Source organism: Notolabrus celidotus, chromosome 1, assembly GCF_009762535.1.
Source record: "Notolabrus celidotus isolate fNotCel1 chromosome 1, fNotCel1.pri, whole genome shotgun sequence".
NCBI classification, from domain to species: Eukaryota; Metazoa; Chordata; class Actinopteri; order Labriformes; family Labridae; genus Notolabrus; species Notolabrus celidotus.
Genome location: NC_048272.1, coordinates 15575034 through 15600209, shown reverse-complemented (window position 1 = coordinate 15600209; position 25176 = coordinate 15575034). Strand labels below are relative to the sequence as shown.

At 40.6% G+C, this 25176-nt stretch overlaps 2 protein-coding genes across 2 annotated transcripts in view; one reads left to right on the top strand and one right to left on the bottom strand.

The window, feature by feature from the left end:
- Nucleotides 1-12510, bottom strand: part of asic1b (acid-sensing (proton-gated) ion channel 1b) — a 245877-nt gene extending 233367 nt beyond the window's left edge. The window contains exon 1 of the mRNA XM_034690053.1: nt 10979-12510. Within this exon, the coding sequence (XP_034545944.1) occupies nt 10979-11340 (362 nt within the window). The 5' untranslated portion in view covers nt 11341-12510. The remainder of the gene's footprint in view (nt 1-10978) is intronic.
- On the top strand, nt 10993-24598 carry LOC117817375. The gene is made up of 6 exons (XM_034690063.1): nt 10993-11127; nt 18285-18796; nt 19988-20022; nt 21207-21321; nt 21461-21527; nt 23643-24598. The coding sequence occupies exons 2-6, from the start codon at nt 18621-18623 to the stop codon at nt 23889-23891; spliced, it is 642 nt and encodes a 213-aa protein (XP_034545954.1). The 5' UTR covers nt 10993-11127; nt 18285-18620; the 3' UTR covers nt 23892-24598.
- Nucleotides 24599-25176: the final 578 nt, after the last annotated feature.

The following is a 25176-nucleotide window of genomic DNA, read 5'->3' as shown; positions in this document are numbered from 1 at the left end:
AAACTCAGAACACTGATGAGCGATGGGAATCCATCATGCTTCATGGTGGGAGAAGAGTTAAAGATGGAATGAGAAAGAAGACTGGGTCTATCAAGGTGCATTTCGACCAAGAGTTCCGGGGTCTTGTGGCCCCCAGAACTACTTTACCCAGAACTAAAAGGAACTGCGCCCCCCATTGTTGTCTCCATTTCGACCACAGGCTGAAGTCCCAGGTAGATTTTGCAAATCAGGCCAGTGATGTATGGAGGAAAAAAATAAAGTATACGCTACACCACCAGGCTATTAGAGGGCAGTAAAACAAAGATGAATGCCATTCATAACAGATGACACCATAGAAGCAGACGTACAGGCATGTATCATATGAGCAACACAATAGTTAGTCTATTAGCAAGGAAGAGACTCAGCTTGCGCTGTTTTAGATGTTGATATATTTCATCATAGAAGGATTCACTGAATCAACACGTGAGAGGAGATAAGCAAGAGTAGCAAAGACGTTTCAAGACAGCCTTAAAATCGTTTTTAACTCAAAAAGCTGTGGCAGAGATCAGCAGGTGTTTTGGTTTAAACACCTAAACACCCTGTTAACAGCCAACTTTAAGCCGAATGCATCCCTCATAAACATCTTTAGACTATCATTAAATATCTGATGAGGATATTTTGAAATCATTCTTAAAAACTATAGTAGATTGCCTTCCAAGGAGCTGTGTAAACTCTGCAAACACTGACACGTTCAGCTGAAGGTCTCCAGTTTACAGGGTCACTATTAAAACCGTAACACCGGGAGAGGAGCATTTGCCTGGGCTGAGAGAAGACTACTGTTACAAGCTGCTAAATCAAGTAAATCACAGCTTCTTTTTTTGAAGAGTAAACACACATACAAAAAAGATAGAACAAAATGAAAGAAAGAGAAATCAAGTGAATCCATGTGTGTGATGTTATTGTGGACGACGGGCAGAAGAAAAACACTGCGGTTAATCTACAAATCAGATATGTTCAGCATTGCAGGCCCTGCCCCCCGAAAGCCCCGGGACCTTTGAAAAGTACTACCCCCCTAGCAGGGGCTTTTTGAGGGGAGATTATCTACCCTGAACTAAATTTAGACCCTGGGTCCACCGGTCGAAGCGCATGTAGTTCTGAGGTTCCTCCTGTCGAAAAAGCCTTTAGTGGATCTGAATGTCATGCATTAGAATCATCAAATTCAACATCACAACATCACAGTTCAGGTGGAACATGGCCAAGTTGAATTAAATGATGGATACTTCACAGCTTAATTGCTTTGTCAATCTATCTTTTAACTGCTCCAGTACAAAGATTCACTAAAAGTCCCATAAAACGGTCACAAGGACGATCACTAAACTGTAACAACCCCAGTGTAAAATATCAGTGAGCCCTTTAGTCGTCTTCCTTGTTCAAGCTCAGCTTTCGCCATAAATTTAAAGCAGGCCTCTGTAAAATGAGAAGTCGTTTTACAGAATGTGTTTTTCACTCTCTTCAATGGCAGCGTGGAGAAGGTTGATTAAGAGACGGCCCACTGACAGTCCTGTGTCGGTATCATGTGGATTTTACCTGCCCCTTTAAGGGGACAAGCTGCAGGTCCTCATGGGGAAAGTGATCGCAGATTATTACCGATTTCGATACACATTTCTGAAAGACACACACCAAGGGAAAAATCAACTCCAGAAACTAATGACACTTGATACCTAAGATGCTTCTCTTGCATGAAATCCAACAATCTGTTTCTCTTCTTTTTCCCATACCTGTCATTACTGTCTGCCTCTCTTTCCTACCAGATGGAAAATCTATAGGTTATAGGGCTATAGATTTATGCTTTGAAACCATAAACTGAAAAGGTAAAACCTATGATTCCACATCCACTGACACAGAGAGTGTGACATTTTATACAACCCACATTCTAAAAAAGTTAGGGTGCTGTGTAAATTGCTATTACCATTCTATAAAAGAAAAATGAATTAAAAAATATAATTCAAAATAGTGCAATAACAACACATCAAATATCAAAACTGAAGAATTATATTGTTTTATCTTTTTAAATTTGATGCATGTTTCAAAAAAGTTGGGACAGGGCATTTTTACCATTGTGTTGCATCACTTCTTCTTTAAACAACACTCTGTAAACGTTTGGGAACTGAGAAGACCAGTGTCGGGAGTTCTGACACTGAAATGAAGTCCCATTCTTGTCTGATAAAGGATTTCAGCTGTTCAACAGTTCACAGTCTTCTTTATTGTTTTTTTGGTTTCAGAGTGCGCCAAATGTTTTCAGTTGGTGACAAGTCGAGACTGCAGGCAGACCAGTTTAGCTTTCCTTCTCAGATGTGTAAGTTACCCATGCCATGAGCACTTGTGCAATCTCATACATCACAGATACTGGCTTTAGAAGTGTGTGTTGATAAAAAGCTAGACAGAGCAGAGGATTTGGTCTCCATGACTTCTAAACAGAATGTAAAATTCTGATTCGTCAGTCCACTTTGCCTCAGTCCTTCTTAAAGGGACTCAAGTACAGAGAAGTTGTCAGCATTTCTGGATCATATCTATACATGGTTTCCTCTCGATACAGTTTTAATCTGCAGTCGTAGATGCAGCCACAAACTGTGTTCACCGACATTGGTTTTGGAACTGACTTTGAGCCCATGCAGGGATTTCCACTGCAGTACTGGTTTTCGACACTGTCCCTTGTGTACCTCCAAATTATTGGAATCTTTGAATGATATTTTGTTCTGTACATGATGAAATCCTCAAAAATATTTGAAGTTTAACACCGAGGAACATTATTCTGAAATTGTAGAACAATTTGCTCACGCAGTCTCTCACAGAGTGGTGAACCCCCTATTGTTTTACCACTGAGAGACTCAGTCTCTCTGTAATGCCCTTTAATTCACAGTCGTTACTACCCTGTGTCATGTTAACCTTATTAGTTGGGATATCTTCTTCAAGATATTTTTTTTAGCATTACTTTTTCAGTGTTTTTTTTCCCTGTCACAACTTTTTGGAAATGTGTTGCTGGTGTCAAATTTAAAATGAGCACATATTTTCCATAAATCAATATTTGTTCAGTTTCACAGTTACACATTTCATATGTTGTCTTTGCAGCATTTTCAATTAAATATGGGGTTGATTAAATTATTTTAAACTATTCAAATCTGTTTTTATTGACATTTTACTCAGTGTCCCAACTTTATTTAAATTGGGTATGTACCATGATTGTAACTTGTAGTGCATTTTCGTCATAATCTCTGAGGTTGCAGCTGTCTTCTTTTTATTTATCTTTTTAATAAAGTAGAAGCATGAGTAGTTGTAACAATTATGCAACTACAAGACAAATACAAGACGGTGCAGATTACCACTTTGCTCATAAATTAAATTGATGATGAACCCAGGAGAGGTTATTCTTTATTAGATGCCTTCCTTTACACCTCTTTTGTTGATAAAGGAAAATTAAGGTTATGTAGTGTTATTACTTAACTGCTGTAGTGCATAAATGTGTGACCTGACTGGCTTCAATGTATTACTGACATTGGTTTTGAAGTACTTCAGGAGAGACTAGCACTGTGTAGATTCTAAGAGAAAGTGACAGCAGCTGTAAACAGAACTCATCTAGATCTTCTACTTAGACCTGAAAGAGGAGTACACTTTATCACAAATGACCTACATCCTTCAGGAATACACAATGCATTTAGTGTTACCTGCTTAATTAAAATTGCAAAGACTCCCCTTGGTATTAAACACACACTGTGCTTCCAGTTGAGTGAAAGTGGAAATCAGACAGATAATGGTGCTAAATGGTTTCATTCCACCAACACAACCCGCATCCTATACGTTAGAGAAGCTGCATATTCAAGGGTGGTCGAGTTAGCTCAGTGTAGCAGAGAAATACAAACTAATGGGTTTGAAGCAAGATCAATGATTCACAATTAATGTTGCACATTTTAAGTAGTGTGGGTCCACAATATTGTCATTATGAGTTATTGTTCAGGCTTTGAACTCAGTTAAAAAGATACTGCAATGCAACTGAAACTGTGGTGGAATAAGCTTCAAGGTATCCCAAACTTTGTGCCACTAGTGAAATGGTAATATTAATAAAATGTTAATCTTCTGCCTAAAATAACTCAATTTATTTATTTCTTTGGTTGTCTCAAAACATATTGTCCAAACCCTTTAGGTCTCGTAGAGATGCAAACCATAGTTTATTTGATCCCTACTACAGAGTAAGTGCCATGTAACTGTTGGTCTGGTTCACAGACTATCTAAAAACATAGCCGTCACAACAGCTGTATGTCCATTTTCTTTGATCAGTCATTCTCAATAGATAACATGACATGTCCACTCAGTCTATTCTGTCCCATCGTGCTCACCAAGGGGTTTTTAGTTAGTTTTAACTTGGAGATGAGCACTCACTGAGCTGCGCCAGGCAGCTCTGCGTAACTCCTCATCTCGTGCTTGCAGCAGTGTGTTGGGGTGAATTGCCTTAAACATGTTCACAGTTCCATTTAAGCTGGTGAATCTTTGGGACAGTTGTTGGATGATGATATCAGGCATTAAAAACGTTCACCCGAAAGTTGCTCCCTGGGACAGTGAGGCGACTGTCTTCATCCAAGTAAAGCATAACTTTTCTTGAGCAAGAGTGGCAGACTAAGCCTCATCAAATCGCTTTCTAAACTCCATCAAAACACTCATTGCGTTTTGCAGTAGAGGAGATGCGTTTATTTCATCGTCAGATCTTCTGTTTTTTCTCACATCATTCACCTTTTCACAGATGGCCTCCCAAATCGTGTTTCTAACGCTTAGATGTCTCTGCTGGAGTTCACCGATGTGTTTATTTCCCTCCTCCACAAAGACCTCCAACTCCATGGCTTCAAACTTCATTTATCGCCTAAGACCACTCTGCTCTCTCAAACTCTCCATACTCGCCGATAGCACACGCAAAATCCTTGTAAAATAGGGCGGTCCACACCACTTTTGCACTCGTTATCATTTGCGCACGCAGTCATAGTAGATCACGCGCAACACGCCCAGAAATAGCACGTGCAAAATTATCATTTGCACACGCAAATTAGCGCTCGTTATTTGGGATCTTAGTAGATCAGGCCCTCTGTCAGTAAAGTAGTCTTAAAGATAACATGAAAATGAATGCTGATATAAAGGAGATTGTTAATCTGCCAAAAAAAAAAAATCATGTTAAAATGTATGCCGTACCGCCCACTCTCTACAGTCATCGTTTGGATCGATCTAGGCACGAAAACTACTTAGTTACCTTTAGGAGGGGGGAAAAAAAGAATCACATGGTGTGTTTGATGAAGGTTTTGTATCAGTCTTAATACCCTCAATGCCCTTTTCTCCTGGGTTAAATTCCATCCATGTTTTCCCTCATCACTGAAATCATACAGCCTTAGACTTGCTGTGCCACAGTGTCACTATTCGATGTCTTGAGACTGTGACTTAGAGAACTCCCAGGTCTGATCCCCTAATAGGTCTGTTACAGACTGAAACAGCTGCAGCTTTGATAAAAGCACATCTGAAAACACGCACCGAGACAACATAACAACATTGTCATGCCTTATTGTAATAAGAAGATACAGCCTGTTGTGGTAACGTCTGGACTTAATTGAATTGTATTGTGAGCCTCTGTCTTATGAGCAACACAAAGCTGCCAGGAGAGCACTTAGGATGGCGTGCCCGGATCCCGGAGTCAGGAGGCTTTAGCTGAGGCGCATACAATCAAAATAATATGGGAAGATTTTTTAATATTGCCCTGCCACTGCTCCCTAAAGCAATCATAGCAAACTCACAGCATAGGGGCGGGGGAGACTAAATTGGATTATGGGCCACAAGCACTTTAATTTTCTTGCGGGAACTAAAGCGAGTGTAGGAGCATCTGCATCAGTTTGTCACCTTAGGAAAGGAGTTTGTAAATATGAGCATCTCTGGATTTCACTTTGTCAGAGAGGCTGGTCAGTCAACTTTACTCTCACAACTTCACAACCCCAGGAGAGAGAGAAAAAACTCTCTGTGATGAACTTCATACTCCACATTGTATTAAGTTGGTGTTAATACCACAGTCTCCGTGACACAACAATGAACACATCTTGATCTAATCTCAGGTAATTATCCAATTAGCGCTAATTGAACTCCTCTTCTAATGAGGATGGGATTGTTTGTTCAGTGTCCTTGAAAATGACTAACTGTAATGATTCCTGGCAGCAGAGTTTGGATAATCACATCTTAATTATGGTGCACCTGTGACAGTTATTATGCCACTTTGGACAAGATCACAGGGATGCAAACAAGGACCAAAGAGAGGCGAAATCCACCCAAACAAATCTGTATTTCACTGAACAGCCATCACATACACACACACAGACACATTAAACAAGCATATGCAGCATAACAGCATGCATTACCTTATCATTACGGCTTACTTTTTGTCTTGAAAAACATTACCTATTAACAAATTACCAACAAGAGTCTCCTCAGTGTTAATCTCCTCTCTGCAATACAAAGAGAACTACCTTTAAAAAAAAAGGCTCCAGAAGCATCCCTTTGATTTTGTCTTCTGTTTGATGATCTGTCCTCCTCCTTTCCTCTCCCATGCACTTTCTGACACAAGTCAAATCCTGTGAACTTGCTGAGATGGATGGCAAAGTCAAGGTTACAGAGCGTTACATTTCGTGGCACTCTACAAAACTGCTGGTGTGAATTTAAAGCATGTTTGCAAGCTCAGGAAACATGTGAAAGCCTGATAACTGTGTAAGCAGAAGACTCGCCTCTCTGCCTCTCTCGAGCTGATCCTGCACTCTGAGCAGCGTATCCAACACCTTTTCCAAAATGACCTTTCTTTTGTTAATTATCATGTAATTGCCTTTGCGACATAATAAAAATAAAATTAAGCAATTTATTTGTGATGTTCTGCGCTGCTAAGTGTGACTTCAACCTGCAAAAACACAATGAGAAAGTAATTGATTTCTGAGGGGAGTTAGAGGAACTGCTGGAGTGGAGTAAGTTAAAGTGAAGTTAGTAGAAGTTCAGCTATAAACTTCATAGCGGCTGAGACAGAGTGGCATCACTGCAAGGACAGATATTGCCTGCTGTTTCCCCCTGAGACAGTGATGGACACAGACTCAAAGCCACATGACACTTAGATTTTTTTCCTACCTTTCTCTGGAGAAACTCACAGCCTGATATCAAGAGGCTTACCACTACAGTGTGTCCCGCCCGATCAACTTTTAATTTGGAAGCAGAAAAAACAACTAAAACAAAACACCTGTTTCTCTTCAGACAGATTTAAATTATTCACAATCCCTTTGTGTTCCTTACGATGTTCCTTTCCTGTGGTACATTTTCTACTACTGTATGACAGAGAGTGGCACAGTAGCAACACTTACCCGCTGACATTTAAAGTAATCTAGCTTGAAGTAGTAAACATGTATACCTGCTTTAAAAGCAATCAAATTATTGAGCCTTAACTGAAATCTGAGAGAGAAAAGCTGATCCAAACCCAGCTGAAAACAGTATATTCCCTTCTTTTGGTCACTGCTATAGCCTGTGGAGTCAAGGCACATCATGTTTTGACAGTTTCCCTGGCTCGGCACACAGAAACATCTCAATGGGCGATGAGTGTAGCTTTATTTGTTTGTGTTGTTTGAGTCAGAATCAGAGGATGAATCAGAGGGAGTGCCAGCTAATTATTATTTTCCATATAAATGTATTCATATTACTCCCAAGGCATACACATTCAATGTTTGCTGTTTTTTGCATTATTTGTTCTCAAGACTAAGAATGTAATGCCAAATCAAGGCTCTGTAGCATTAGCTTGCACTGTATTATTATCATCGTCTATATATAAATTAGGGATGGGCATTTCAAGCCAAAATACTATTCGATAATCATTGGCATCTATTTGAAGATTATTGCACTGAAATAATGCGCTAATGATGTATTTTGGAGCGGTGGTATGCACAACTGATCTGGCTGGTGGAACTAAAGGACTGACGTCACACCCCTTCCACTAATCAAAGCACATATATAACTTCTCAAATAAATGTTAGGATACCACAGATTGGTACAACTCATAATAAGAACCAGCTGCTGTAACAGAAAGCATGTTTGAGAAAGATGTATTGAATGTGTCTTCATTTTCCAGCTTGACCCATGTTCCATCTGTTATAATGGAGGAGGCGGGCTTTATAACCTATAATGCAGCCCATCATCTGGAGGAGCTCTAAAAGTATGGCTTCACTTCAGGGGAGCTGTTAACCAACCATGTTTTTCTATGATTACTAGGGATGGGCATTTCAAGCCAAATACTATTCAATAATCATTGGCATCTATTCGACGATTATTCAACTAATCTCTAATGTTTTCTTCATCTTTTGCTATTTAATGCAGTTAGCATCCTTCTTCTTAATGCGGTTAGCAAACAGCTTTAAGACGCTCTATAGCCACCATCTGGAAATACAGTATTACAACGAGACACCAGTGAAAAGGATGAAAATGGGACTTTTAAAATGAGAAAATATTTGCAGTAACTCTTCGATTTTTACAAAGTGAACGATTATTTGAATACTCGAAAAATCGTTTCCCATCCCTAATGATTATGGATGGTGGAAGCATCTGCAAATTCGTTTGAATTTATATGGTATCATAACTTCAGTCTAATTTATACCAGATATCTTAAAAGTCTACAAATATTAAAAAAGCTTCTATTTCAAATTTGGACTGCAGCTTTTTTAACACTTTGAAGTTTTTATCATTATGTTAAAAAGGCATTAAATTATCTAGTTAAATGGCTTTTGTTGATTTTGTTTTTTGGGGCTTCCAGAAAAATACTGGACCAGTTGCAAAAAGTTAGGGGATGATGGGATGGGACACCCTCCAAGGCCAAATAGATCAAAAGAGGGCAAAGAAACAGTGAGAAAGATGAGAGAGTGTTAATCAAGGAGACAACTCTGTAGCCTAACAAACAGCCCTAATTACACAGGGATAAAGACTTGTTCATCACACAGCTTACGAGACACAAGTTAATTGCCTCTGCTTGCAGTTCCCTCCCTCTGTCTGAAATCAGCTCATTCTAAAGTCACTGGGAGCAAGTGCCACTGCTTTCATTTCCTGCTTTCCTCTTAGTCTCTTCTGTTTTTTCTGAGGTGGTTCTCATTTCTTGCAGGGAATCAGTCTGAGGCTGTACTAATATATCAAAGAGGCTGAAAAGCCTACATTGATGTTTGTAATTGTTAACCATTACAGCTCAGAGTACAAACACCAGAGAAAGAGATGTGTGGAGGATGGAGGCACACTGGTTGAAATCTATACCATACTGAGCACCAGATCTGCAGCTCCAAGCAGTGGAGCTTATTCCTTTTCTTTAAGGGTTATCACCTGTGAAATGATGCATGCATAGAGTAGAGGTCATATTCAGCTTGAAAGCAGAGACCTGGATTTATGTCATTGTATCATGTACAGCAAAAGTACCCCCCAGCTGTGCCTTTGGCGGCAGAGATGTGTGGATCAATATGCTAAAAATACACATGACTGTGTTCAAGATGATATGAAGACGTGTTTATAGATCTCCTGCAGTGACCTGTGTCTGTGTGTGAGCGTGATTACAGCGCCAAGGACGCTTATCCGTATTGCTCTAGTGAATGCGCTTTGAGTGCACGAGGTGGCAAGGAAAAAGTAAACAGATCTAAAGTCAAAGTTTCAGCGGTGAGCTTGTCATGCCTGCCTCGAGTCTGGAGTGATCAAAGCACAGCAGTGAGCAACAAGTGTAAAGGGAGGAGGCCGCAGCTGTGAATCACACACATCTCTCCAGACTCTGCCAACAGGGGGTTTAAAAGATCCACTCCACTACTTATGTTGAGATATTCGTACCACATGAACTGTAAAATGATGAGGCAGAGAATTGCACCAGGGGCATTTTCCTCTTCATCATTTTATATTAACCACTTAGAAACAGCTCATCCATTATCTGTTACCTGCGGGATGGTTCATATGATCCGAGATAAAATGTGTGCCTTCTCTGTGTCAACATATTTCAAAAGATTGATGTTAGGAGTATATCATGTCGTTGCGTAAGGTTTCATAAATACAGCAGCTTAGCAGTATGGATTTCGGCTGACACAATCAGTTATGCGACTATTAAGCGAATGCCATATTTAATAAGAAACTGCAGAAAACAGCTTTCTCTTATATCCCTTTTTTCCCCTAAATCACCTAAAGCTGGGGTCAGCCCGCGGTCAGGCTCACACAGAGCCATGAATGGTTCTGTATGCATTGGCTGTGATGTTTTCACATGTCCCAGTGAGCGGCCTTACAGCGACAACCAGTGGGACAGGTGTTAAAACATTGCTTTGCACTTCCAAGTGGCGTATAAGATTTCTCCTGTGATGACAATAAAAGCAAAAGCAAGGCTGTTGAAAACCAATACTGAATTTCTTAGACATAAAAGTTCTCAAGGACCTTCAATTTAAACTGCAAGGCCTAAGCAGCAGATCATTAGCACTGTTTTTCTGTGCAGAATATAAGGAGTTTGGAGGTTTCAGTCTGTTAGCTCAGAGATGCTGTAACGTACTGGTTCTTCATTTATTTTATTGGAATAGTGATTTGTTCAATTTCCTGATAACTGCAGCTGAATGTGTGTACCCAAATTAAAAATCTACCAGTTCAGCCAAATGTTTAAATGTTCTGACTGTTATCTCGTGATTTGCAGTGGACATAATCAATCCCAGAATCAAACACTACTAAATTTCACAGATGGGTCTCCCTGAGGCAGAGCCTTATCATTCAAAGAGCCACTGAGTCGATTTGGGAGTCTGTGTACTGATTCTTGGTTTGTTTTAAGGCCACTAATAGAAGCAACTCTCAGTTAAAGCTGGAGTGTTCATTTAAGATCAGTAATTATCACTGGCCGGCTTGTCACTGACATCACGCACACCAACAGGTAAACCTTAAATCACAGGTAAACACACACCTGCCGTTGAGCAAGGCGAGGAGCTCCCCAGCGTGGTACAGGTCGTTGCGCGTCACCCGACTGAAGCGGAAGGAGTTGAGGTTGCAGAAGGTGACTGAGGGGAACACCATCATCGGAGCAGCCACCTCGTCCAGCTTGGTGACATGTGGGTACTGGAAGTAGAACTGCACCCGGTCCACACACACCAGCACCAGCACACTCAGGGAGCCCAGGAAGAATAAAATCCACAGACTGCGCTTGATACACATCCGCTCATAAGTGAACATGTGCGAGATGCCGTGCAGCGTGGACCTGCTGGCGAAAACTTCAATAGGAGCCGGCTGCTTGTAGTCCATGTCGTCTGAGTCCGCTTTCAGATCCATTATGTCCTCGGGATGAGTTAAGCTGAATGGAGTTTTGTGGGTTGAAAACCGGCTTTATATACAAGTAGATGCTTTTTTAATTGTAAGGAGGTTACTGTCTGCAAGTTCACGCCCTTCTACGCATGCATTCCTCATGCAGTCTGTGTGAGATGTTGCGTCACTGACAGTCGGAAAAACAACCCAACATTCACTGAGGTATCCTCAAAATACCCCCGTCCATACATGAAAACGAGCAGCGACAATACGGATGTTTGATATCATGTGTATTACTTCGGCTGGGGTCACAGTTCCACAGTGAAGAAACAGCCCGGCGTGGAGCGCGCATGGAGAGATGCCAACGCTGTCCTCTTCTTGCACACTTCAGTATGATGACCGAGTTGATGTTTTGCTCTTATGCTCAAGACAAAAAAACACTCGATGTGTTAAGGGGAATTAAACATAAAGATCGCAGATGAGAGGGGAGAAAACAAGCGGACAAATCAGCTCGGCGAGGAGAGCAGCGAGACCAGATCCTGAAAATCAAAGCGGTGTTGTATTCTCTCTCAGAGCTCGGCAGGCGGAGAGTGCACGGACTACACGGCTCTCCATGCTCATCATATGCAATCCCAGCACGTGCAGAATAACAAATAGCCTCTGATTTGTCGCTCGTTAGCGTTTTAAAAAGCAGTCCTCGGGGTGTCCATGGGTTTTCTCAGCCAGCGTAAACAGCTGCATCACAGAAGAGCTGTGTCTGTCAGTAGCTGCCTCGGTGCGCCTCTGCTCGCTCGCTTGCATCCATTCCCTCCCCCGAGCTACCTCCACACAACAATGCAGGGATAATTACTCCGGCTTCGTTTGGATTCCAGCTGGTTTATCCATCAATGAGAGTGTTATGGGAAAATATAATGAGTAGCTACCCGGGCTGAAAAGGTATTTCTCACACGAAAGGATCAGCGTTTAAGGGGAACCACCTCAGCAGCGGTCGCGCTTTGCCCGGATCAATTAAATTCGCCCCAAACAGGAGCGAGCAAGGAGAGGACTGCTGCATGTGTTTTACACCGGGTGACGATGCCCAACGTCGGTGTCACTTCGACAGTGCCTGTGCGTTATCCTCAGGCGAGCCAATGTTAGAGTCTTCAAACCACAATTCCAGTAATGGCGATGCAATATGACTAAAAATGTGCAACAACCTTAACCGCCTCGCTATCATCACTCATCCCACTGTAACTGGCAGTCCTCCGCGCAAGATTAACTTTAATGGTTACAAACTAGTTAGCATCAACTTTCCACCGTGGGAAGTTTTAATTTTCGTTTCAAAAGAGCAAAATTGTGACGAAACATCACCATGTCTTTTGAAATTAGTTAATGTACTTGGTTTATCTGCCTAATAGTAGGCTAAAGGAGGGTAAACTGGTTCAAAATGTAGAATATTAACAGTTTAAATTAGCAAATGTATGGTGGCCCATTAAGGCCAAACAATGCAACTTTCAGGAAAGGAACAATTGCATTTAAAAAGGTATTAATAAACACACTTAATATTGTTAGTGAATTAAACTATTTTTTTTACTTAAATATACATAGTAGCACAGTAGCAAGATATTGCCCTTAAAGCTGGGGTTGGTAGTCAGATTTAGATACACTTTTTGTTATACTGGTTAAAATGATCTTTATGTCCAGATGGTGATCAAGACATAATGTGTTCTTAAAAAAGAGCGGGGGTTCGAAGAAGTACTGAGGAAATGCTACATTCAAATTATGCTAGTTTTCCGTGACTACCAACCCTGGCTTTAATATCGTTAGGGAATTCAACTTATTTTTTTACTTAACTTAAGCCATTTTTTAAAAACAATAACAGCCAGATTGCAGGAATATGCTTTTACATAACACATTTGCCAAATACTTTGTCAAATTCAGTGTTTGTTTTTTTTTAAGTTATATTTTTTGTAGCTTTAACACCTTTTAATTAGATAGGAGAGGATTGAGAAGGAAACTGGGTGAGAGAGTGGGGGAATGACATGTGGGGAAGGGGCCGCAGGCTAAAATTGAACCAAGCAGCAACCTCCGACTGCGAGAATTGAAGCCAATGCGGAAAACTTCAGTCTCTCGAGTGTTCCGAGGCTGGCTCCCAAGTACCGGAAACCACATACACACCTATTCAATAAAGACGATCTTTACAGCAGAAATAAACATGTTTACAGCCTGAGCCTTGTACAAAAAACTAGTGTAGTCTGGATAGCTCATTTCTTGATCAGTACACACTGTACTGGGGGATGAATTTTTTTATAACACTCCATGTTGATAGAGGGACGACAGGAGAGTAGAGTCTTTTAAAAGTGTACTTGCAAGTGAAGGAGAATAGTCATTACAGCGTGAATGTACGATTCTCATTGAATACAACATCCAAAAACATCTTATCTCCTAGTTACAAGAATATTTCTATACATAGACATGTGTGTGCATAGTTATATGATGACATGAGAGCTTCTGTATACATCTCAAGTGCTGTGGCTGAAAACTAGACTGTGGCCTCTCTTGACACATGTCTGGTCGAAACTGGAATATGGCCCCTCGCCCACTTCTGCATATGGACAGTTTGGCCACGTTGCAAAGGATAAGAGCATTTAATCAACAACTTATACAGGTAGCATATTGTGACACATAATGATAATCATATAGCATAGCATAATATAATTTTCTTCACAAATGACTTGTGTTCATTGGTGGCAGCAAAAGATAGGCTACTCAGTTCTCTTTTGCATTTGTTTCTGTATAACATACAGCTTTTGCTGGTGGTGACACTTTTTAAAATATGGCTTTTGATTGTGTTCATGCGTAATTTTCAAGTGGAAAAAATTAATCTTCTGGCTTCTCATCAGCATACTAGCCTTTCTTGTTGTACATTAAGTAAGGTAAACACTTAGTCACTTTATCAAATGAAAATGGAATGGGGAAAAGGGAATGAAAATGAATAAAAAGAGTAGAGTTACAGTTAATTTTCACCGTAATAGCATACCATTGCAGTAATTGAGCTGAGTAGAGAACACCAACCAGAGGAGCACTTGGCTGGCTTGAAGTAGAAGATTCCCATTAGTGAACAGACAGACTAATTTGATCAAAGTTTCCCAAAAGACTGCTTTAGTGCTGAAAATCAAAAGGGGCAGAGGTCCTCATTAAGAACTTAGATCTCACAGGAAGTGCATGAGACAAAAGCAACCCATAAGAAGTAATGCATTAGCTCCGTGTTAGATGTCAAAAACATTTGATGACTGTAATTCAATTAAAACAAGTGATTTTACTGGAAAATAGCAAAGTTTTGAGGATATAATGTTGTTGTTTAAGACTCGGATTTTCCACCAGCCATGGGTGCTGATGACACAAACATTCATATAGTAAATGGAATGTACTTATATAACTTTTTTTCTAGTCTTCTGACCACTTAAAGCACTTTTACACGTTACATTCATCCATTTACACCACAGACAGACGCTATGTAACGTGTCAATTAGTATTAACTGATCTCATTCACGCTCATCAGCACGCTGCAATTTAGGGGTTCAGTGTCTTGCCCCAGAACACTTCCACGTGGGGACTGCAGGAGCTGGGGTTGTACTTTCAACCTCCTGACTGAGAAATGACCGACTGAGTTAATGGGGCACGTGAGCCACAGCTGCGTCCCATGTAAATTACATATGCACGTACGCATTTGGGCCGAAAACAAACAAACTGTATTTTTGTAGAGCTAGTTGTTTCCTATGCCAAGCAGAGCTTTAGAACACAAAACCTCAAGCATACAATCATACAGGAAAGCACCACAGCTCAGACATTGCACATGCACATGCAACACATACACATTATGCTTGTTTATAAATGCATGCACACATACACAAGGTTGTAGGCAGTGTTACACAAATCCCCGAACAAATCCATTTTCTCCCTTGACCAATTCTCTGTAGTCGACTGAATGGAACATCCAAATATGTCAGAGTGAGTGAGTGAGTGAGCCAAACACAAGCGATAAGGCAGATGTGTAGCAAGACTACTGGTGCCAAATCTATCATAGACACCGTATTGCCAAGAGGAGAGGGGAGCTCACCCATGAAATTGTTCATAATTTGTCCATAATTGCCATTTGCCATGGTATTGACTGTGACAATGTGGCATCTCATATTGATCTTCAGTGCTGGGAAGATGAGCCATGCTCTGTACAGTGAAGTGACGTGAATTCTGGGTAGTCACTGTGCAGCAGTGACACATAGCATGGGTTTGATATTACAGTAGATATTAGATTACTGGAGAACATTTTGAAAGCAGATGCTGGGATTGAAGCTTACCCAAATGTAGCTTCTGTTATGCTTTTTTGTTGCCACGATGATGCAGGAGTTTGTAACTGAGAGGATACTTTTAACTGTTTACATGATGCGATAGAATATGACTGTATTATGCTCCTTTGAGGTATCTAGATGAATAGACCTCTCTGACAATACAGCTGCTTTTCAGTGCAGCTTTCTTTGCAGGGCGCTCTGTAGTCCAACCTTGCCTATACATTTCCTGCAGGCCAGGTCTGCTTGTGAATACATTTCCATCTAATTCCAGCAAAAAGACAAGTTTGAAGGCTTAGAAGTTGAAAAGAGCATCAGCTTTATTGGTAGGAAACCCTTCACAAACATAAGTGGAGCGTTCCAACACTTCTGAACTGGTTATAAGGAATTACCTATAGGGCTGGGCGATAATTTGATAACGATAGTTATCGTGAATTTTTCTCAATATAAATATAACAAATGTTTGATAAAAAACAGTTTTCTTTAAACGCTATTTGCCACCTAACATTAGACAGAAGAAGAAGACGGCATTGAACAGCCAATCATGTTGCTGGCGAGGCTTAAAGGCGTTTGGAGCGGAATGTTAACACAGCTGAAACGAGCGACAGTGACAGCAGAAAACTCAAAACCTACCAGCTCAAAAGCAGAGTCGTTAGTCTGACACTGCTGACTCAGCATTAACTATTAACTTAATACACTTAATTAAATATACTTTCAGGATGTGAGTAAAGGAAGAGCACAGAGACAACTTCTGCTGTGCATTTCAACACGTTCAATGACTGCGACCGTAGGACAACTGATCACTGAATAACCCGTGATGCATTCACTCTACTGTGGGAAACAACATCACTCTGCCCGTAACCCTTAGTTATCTTAAAGGGGAGTGCGCAACAATACTCTACTAAACTGACACACAGTATACATTTTGATATATCTTCGTTGTAAATTTAAATCAAAGTATGCAAAGTACCTCAACATGTGAAAAATAAGAATCTACAAAATTAAACTTCACAAAAATCTCATCTTATACTGAAGACTTGCTTCATGTTAGCATCTTCAGAAATGATAGATTCAAGAAGTTAATCAGGAAACTAAATCCAGATACAAACTAACAAACTGTCTGGTTTCTTAAGCTTTCAGGAGCAAAAATCTGCCTTTAAATTTAAATGAAATAATGATTTGATATGTATCGTGATAATTATCGATATCGACTGATATTAAATATTTTATCGTGATAATATCATTTTCTATATTGCCTAGCTCTATTCTAGACCTCAACAAAGTCTGCCTATTAATGCTGCAGTTATACAATAGACGGGTTGTTCATATCAGGGGTTTGTCTTAAAGCAGGACTAATGCACTAATTTAGGATGTACTTGCACATAAACGCTGAAGGTAAAAATAGTCACTGGGCCTTAAAATGTAAGTGAAGAGTGTTGTGAGGGGAGACAGGGTTTTTGCCAAAGCACTAAGAGGGACCGGGAACAAAGGAAACAAAATGCATTAAAGACATTTAAGGTCTTTGTGTATGCTCTTCCCAAATATGAATATTAAAAGCATGTGAAGTACATTAGAACTTCCAAGTTCGTATGCTCCCATTAAGCAGTTTTTTAACATTTTCAGGTTTTCTAAGCAATGACGCCAACAGCCTGGAATTTTTACTGTGGGGATGCCAAAGACTGCCTCTCCATTTCCAAAAAACAGAGCAGATTTTGAGAGTTAGACAAAAAAAAGATTGTCAAAAATAACCAAAAATGACACAATTTGGCAGCTTTTCAAATTATGAATTTGCCAACACTAAACAAAATGACTATCTATCTAAAGCAGACCAGCAGAAATCAAAGACCCAAAACCAAGAGTGAAAGAGTTAACGTTTTTATTTGCTCTTTAATAAGTTGCAAATATCATCATACCTAGCTTACAGCAGACATAAAGTAAGAATTCCTCTCAAAGCCAGTGAGCTTCGAATAAACTTAACATTTTATTTAATCTTATTGAAAAACGATAAAGTAGATTGCTTTTTTTATCCAGAACAACAACTGCGAGGGAGCCAAGATGCCATAGTTAAAGGTAACTACAGCTCTGTTATTCTCAAAGGTGGATTTTGCAACCTTTCCAAGCACATGCTAGAAATGCACCAGTGAGTGAGCAATGACTCCTCATGACCTCCTGTCCATATGCAGTGGTACTGTATGGTGATAAGGAGAGCCAGGGGAATGTGGTATGAACAGAGATGGAAGCTGGTTGTTAAAGCTAATTAGCTATTTGAAGCTAGCTGTCAACTGTTTCCTATGCTATTTAAACACAAGGAGGTTTGGTGATGGGACAGTCAATGGCAGCCCAATTTATGGCCCTTGATTGACTGTAACTGACCCAAACTGCAGAACAGACCCACATACAAGCAAAACAATACTTGAACATAGAATGAGAGGCAAAAACTGTGACACTACAAAAAGCAGGTACATGTTAGCACATTAGGAACAATAGTTGTTTTTTTTTCCATTAACAGGCTGAGTCTCATTTAATAATTTATTTATTTGACACCGTTAGTGAGAACAGGCTTTTGCACATGGGAAGATTATTCAATCCCCCCTCCTCATTCCTCATCTCTCATTTCCTCTCTCTTGTGCCCTCCTTTCCTTTCAGCTCCCTCCATGCTGATTGGCTTCCACTTTGGCCAAGGCTACATGCTATGCCAACCATCTCAGTGGGGGTTGGCAGGGAATATGAATACACTCCGGGGTCCCATTGACAAGTCCCTTTACTTATCACTGGCACAAGCGGGACACAGAAAGAGCAAGAGTCTCTTGACCCTGATGATTTGAGTCTGTTTCCAGCCCACACGTAGAACCTCCTTCTAAGCAACTGTTGTCTTGGCACCGGTCCAGAAGAGGACATCATCAGAAGGTGACAGACAAGGTCTTCATAGACAGATGGTCGTTAGATCTAATAATGAGTATCTGCAGATTCCAGCCCAGATAAATGCATACTACCCTAGTGGGCAATGATCATTATCACTCAAGGGCGCCTTTATCGGCAGCAGGGGAATCCATCAGCGGAAAGCCTCGATACCCCCAGTTGCCACAGCTCTTTGTGATGCAGTTCACAAAGAAGCTTTCCCTCCCGAGTGATGCTAAGGCATGTGTGACTTCACAGAGGTAATGCTACCTCTTCAGCTCTGTATCATGTTATGTTCCTTTTTGGATTAGAGAAAATAATGCTCTGCTTGGAAAAAACGATTACATCCTTTTATACATGTTCTGTTTTTTATGTTAGCAATACACTATAATCATACAGCAGGGTTTTTCACTGATATCCCAGTCAGTCGGGAGCTTAAATGCTGTAACAACTGCTGTGTTCCAGGTCATAAGCTATATGGTAGCTGACAACTGTTGTCATTTCACCATTTGTAGAATTAATGAGGAGCTAAAAAAGACAGAGAAAATCCAAAGGGATGTGGGACCTATTTCCTAGTTAAGACAGCATATGTTATGGCCCTTCAGGTAGGCCTGTTAGACAACAGCTTATGCTAGCATTCTAGCACCTCCAAACATTACAACATAAAGAATGGAAACTAGCAGTGAGCTGGAATTGTGTGCCTTTTCCATTATACAGTGTGGCACCAGCAGTTTTATAATTATAAAAAAATCCTACATAATTATCAGATGTGTTTTTTTTATACCTTACCAGATTTCATTACAGATTACTTCAATGTATGTTCTTCAATAGCTGATATAGGCTATATGATCAATAATCTAGGGCAGGGGTTCCCAAACTTTTCAGCCTGTGACCCCCAAAATATAGGTGCCAAAGACTTGTGACCCCCACTGTCCCTCGGAGTGGTTAAATGTTGCTTCAAAATTAGTTTACCTACATGCACATGTGGCTGTGTTTCCTGTGCTGCTGTGAATTAACCTGCTACTATTGATCCTTTTGTTAATCAACTGTTAGCTAACCCTGACCCTAACCTAAGGAGTCATCTGGCAACAAAGACAGGCAGAAAACTAATGAAATGTACTTATTTGCAGGGTTTTATTTCAGATGTAACTACTACTTTTGTCTACATTTTTACAATAATGGGTAAAATGAGCAAGTTTAGATTACGAAAAAAAAGAAACTGGAATACATCTTGCAACCCTCCAGGGGGTCCCGCCCACACTTTGGGAACCCCTGATCTAGAGCACAGAAGATGGTAATGCATCCGACTTCAGATGCTCTTTTACACTGTGTTATTACAAGATACATGCAAATCAAGCTAGGCTAATGATTACCAGAAAATTTTCATTTTTCATGGTATCCTGTTATCACACAGCATTTTTTTAATTGTTATCTCTGATGTCATTTTGTAGATTTGGGGGCTCAAATGCTGTTCAGCTGCATAAAAGTAGGTAACTAGCAATCGTTTGCATTTCACTGTTTCTCATAGGTGGAGGGACATCAGGCATATTTCAAGTTAAAACAACACATTTTACAATCCTTCAGCTATCATTAGGCAAAAACAGTTGCTAGCATTCAACTGCTTTGTAGCTTACTTTACAAAAATGGGTAGGACATTTCTGGCAAACATTTGGCTACAGTCTTGGGCCTTTTCTATTTTATCACATAGCTCTAGCAAATGGTAAGATTACCTTTAAGCCATAGACAGTATAAAATATGGACGTAGTATCCGTGACGTCACCCATCTGTTTCTGAAGCGCTATTTTGAGGCCATAGTGCTGCTGTCGATCGACTGCAACGTCAAAAGGCAGACTTTGAGCCTCCTAGCCAACAGCTATAGTGTTCCCGCATGTCAATCAAGTCAACTGTGCCTCTCATTGGTAGACTTGTAATCTCAATATCTTCGAAATTGCCACGTTAGAAAAAAATCTCCCCCCCCACAGTGAGTGCTGATGGAGAAATGAGCTATCCAGACTACACTCGTCTTTTGTACCAGGCTGTAAACATGTTTATTTCTGCTGTAAAGATCAGATTTTTTGAAGTGGTGTTTATGTGGTTTCTGGTACTTCTGGAGCAAGCCTCATGCGGATCCTCGATGAATTGCAGTTTTTAGTATTTCCGCATTGGACTCGCATTTTTAGACTGGAGGTTGCCGCTTGCTTTAAGTAAATCTCTTACTAAATGTAAAACTAGTTAGGAAGTGACACGATGCTGTTAGCGGTTTCAAATGTTACATTTTACATTCCAGAGATCCTTCAGCAATTTAACAGCATTTAGTTTCCGATACTTTTGAGATGTCGTCGAGAAAAATGGCTGCCATGGCATGCCAGTGGACTGCTAGATCAGGGAATAGTGTTAACCAGCCACACTCCTCTGTGTAACAGCCATTCCTCTGATTCTCTTTGGTTTGTCGATGTTTGACATGGACTATTTTAGCTTCCAGTCTACTGTGGGCATTTGCAGCTATTTCTAAAAGGCCTGGCTATTATAGCCAAATGTCAGTGTCTGTTTGGCTCAGATGAAGGAATGCAATTTGTGGGTAAGGAGTAGTGTCATCTCACCACTGCTATTTCTACCCCTTTCAGTGAGTTTGATTGTGTCTGAACATAGGTTACTCATCTGTGTCTCTAGCTCAATACAGCGTCACATCTCACTGCTGCAAGACTGCTAATCTGTCCCTGGAAGAAAAGTTCAAGAACCATTATCTACAAACTTTGTGCACTCACAGCCTCAGGCTTGATCCAAGGTGAGTGTTATGAGACATTTGGAGAGCTATTAATGTGAGACCTTAACACTTATTTTACACTTACTGTTTTGACATCTTAACAAACCGAGACACCAGGCAAAACCAGTTCATGCGCTTCTGCATCTGTTTTGGCCTGCAGGCAGATCCTCCCGTCACTGCTGACACCTGGAACAACACTGCTAAATATCCCCTTTATATTTCAGAAGGTAAGCTAATGATTGCGCTAGTTCTTCATTTTATACTTGAGTGGAACAAGCAGCTTGAAAGTGCTGCTAGTTTTGAAACTGGTGGTGACTTGTGAGGTTTTTTTCCTGCTGCACAGTTTTGAGTGATTGGCTATTGTCCACAGCTGAAGCCCCATTACGGGACAAGGCAGCGGCTCCACGTCAGTCTTCCACTCTCATGAGAAGTGCAAAGAACATTCAAATTAGCCTTAAGGAGGATTTAATCCTAATGACTTCTTTTCATTAACAACTAATTAAATATTCACATGCAGGCTTTCACTCCAGACCCTCACTCCCACTCTTTGTATTGCGCTCTTATTTCATTGGTGGTCTGCTGCACAGTATTTGCCTGTACTTGAGTTGTACTTTGCCACTGCATGCATGAGATATGGGCTTAGCAAAATGGGCACCTAGTCCATAATATGACATGAAAGGAATTAGTTTTCATTGCAGAGATAATTGAAAATTAAATCGCTTGCAATTACTTTTAATAACTGACCATGAAGACTGCTTATAGAGTTATGAACTGAGGGCAAGTTCTCAATTACTTTAGCTCAAATTTTAAATAATTGCACATTAAGGAACATTTTCATTTAAGGTAATTTTGAAAAAAAAAAAAAAAAAAAAAGGTTTTTAGCTTTTTGCAATTTTTGTAAAGGACATATATTCTAGATGTAGACATCCTGTGATCTCCTATCTTATGATTTACCAAGCAGCTGTCTGACCACATGGGGCCCAATCAATGGCTTTAACTCAAAGTGTTAGCTCTGAAGTACAGAGTGAAATACTGAGGCTGAGCTGAGTAAAGCCCTCTTCCTTTCCTAAGAATAGATCAGCATCTATTTTCAGTGACATCAAATAAAATATCTGAGTGCATCAGACCAGTCAAGAAAACCAGGGGGAGAAACCCTTCACATCCTGCGCTTTGCAGCAACACCATACAGCAGTTTAGCATAATGTAACAGTGCTGCTGCTCTCATGTACGCACATAAGTCCAACCGTTCTAACTTAATTTCAAAATGACTTCACTCTGAGTTAATTTCTTCCTCTCCACCTTCCGTTCAGACAGTGAAGACAGAAGTCATGCATGAAAGTAATATTTCACAGACCAATGAAGCTCTGAGATTGCACTGTCTCTCTCTCTGTACCGGCAATTGTCAGCGGTACAAAGGGATTGACAGAATACACAATAGAGCTGGAAATCACAGGTTTGCTGACTATGTTGTTAAACTCACATCTCCCCGAGATATCAAACAGCTTAATTTCATCACATGAATCCTTCTCTGCTGCATATCTGACTCCCATGTCACCTTTGAAGCTTTATTATAAGGAGGGAAAATGCTAATCAATAGTGTGAAATAATTTAACAATCCATGCAGTGACACATTCATCTCCAAATTAACAGGTTGCTGTAATCACAGCTCACATATTCCTGCTGATTGACGCTCCCTCTGTTAAACTGTGCTAATTGACATATAGTTATTTTCCCTCCTGTCCCTCAGGGAATAATTATGATGACAGCTAGTGACAAGTATAAATGTGTGGTGCTCTAAAAACATGCTTTACAGAACAGCTGCACAAGCTCCGCTCACTGTATATGTGCATGTTTTAATTAGATTCCTGTGTATCACTGTAATCACTAAACATGCTGCTTTTTACTTACAGTATCACCATACCATATAGGGTGGTTACATGTTTGTTTATAGAAGCATTTAGCCTTTTTTAACTAACTGAATCACTTTCTGAACATAATATACACTAAATTCATCTGTTTATGTCTTGTTGGCTGGGTTTGTGTTTGGTTTTTGTGGGTCCCAGTTTGAAAAAGCAGACTGAAGGTAGGTATAGGAGGACTTTAGCCTCAAAAAAGGTCACCAGTTCAGAGTGAACGAGCGATGCTGCAGTTATTTGGCATGACCTGTTACTGCTATTAAGGAGCTCCAGTTGGGAATATTAATGAGCATTTCCAGTTTAAGTGTGAATATCATTTCCCGAAGGCCTTTTAATGGCCTTACCACTATCCCACACAGTGTGACGAGGATGAAGCATCATGGTGCGCCGGTTTTTAATCACCTTCCTCTTCCCTCTATCACACAGCGAGGAAGGCTTGAAGCAGCAGACTTCTTTTCCACTCCAGTAGACCCCATCACCGCTGCAACTGAGGGCCAGGACCTGGGAGCAGGGAGAGAGTCTATACTGGATCCAGCAGCTGAGACCAGGGTGGAGAGGGAACCGCAGCGAGGGAACTGGCAAGCAGCTAGAGGTGAAAGCAGCAGCAGCAGCAGCCGCCGCAGGAGGACGGAGATGGATGAACAGTCCTCCACAGGATCAATCAGGCACTCGTAGCCACAGCAGATCATCTTTCTCCAGCTGCATGCAAGTTATCGTGCTGCTACACCATCTTGTCCCTTCCCCCTTCTAAACCCCAGCATCCCACACCTTATAAGGCACCTTTTTTTTTGCTACATATATGAGAAAACAGAAGGAAAACCAAGGGCGGAAACATGAGAGTGGAAAGTGAGCTGGTGAGGAGGCTCCAGAGAGGTAGAGGAGGGTTGTGTGGGTGCATGTATTGATTGTTTTCACTGTGGTATAATTGCAATTAAAGGTTGCAAACAGGTCCAGTGGATCAGTTTCTCTGCTGTCACCCAGCAGGACGCATGGCAGCACTGATGCATCCACATACACATTTTTACACGCTGGAGCCAGCAGGGGAAAGTGCTAATGCAGTTGGACGTTGCAGACTGAGTGGATTTGTGCCATGTTGTGCAGTAATTCAGCCCTCAAATTTCTTCCACATTAGGACTAAAAAAGTTTGTTTGAGGGAAGTTACACCACAAACACACGCTGATGTGAGGAGATTTAGCTGCGTTAAGTAAGCGCTACACTTTAAACGTCAGAGGACAACTAATCTCATTACATGAGATCATATGCACATCAACATATGCACATCAAGGAAAGTGCATTTCAAGCAAAATCTGGCTCTCATGTTTACATCCAAATATATTTGTTACCCTTTTGTTCAGGTCTTCTTTTCTGAAGTTGAATTTGTTAAAGGCTGAAACCTAACCTCATATTGTCAGTGTGGTTTTGTTTGCTGAACAGTGCATTTGTTCATTAGGACCAAAGGAGAGCTGTGCACAAAGGGCCTTTTTATTATATTTGTAATTTTCAGTGGTTTTCTAGAACTCTTACGCAATCATAGCCCACAGACAAAGACAACAGCAGAACCATTTTCTGTGTTTGGGTTGGAACTAACAATGAGGAGGAATCATGAAAAACATCTGGTATCATGAAAATGTCCATTGTCCAGATGAACTTAAGCCACTGTTTGAAAAAGGAGAGGTTATAAGGAAGTCAGGTAACAAGAATAGTTTAATGTCTTTGAAGATTAAAGCAGAGTATTAAGAGTTCATCAAATGGCTGCATGACTTGAATGGGGATTTTCACAGTGATACACCCACAGATATTTACCATCGGACTCTGCGGTCATCTCAGCTCTTCTTTCTTTTCAGTGAATGTCTGATCATCATTTCGGTCCAGACGTGCTGCTTTTGTTCTGTCTCATGGCTTTTGTCCACATTGATTCTAGAAGCAGTGAGAAAGCTCAGACAAACCGACTGTCCACCAA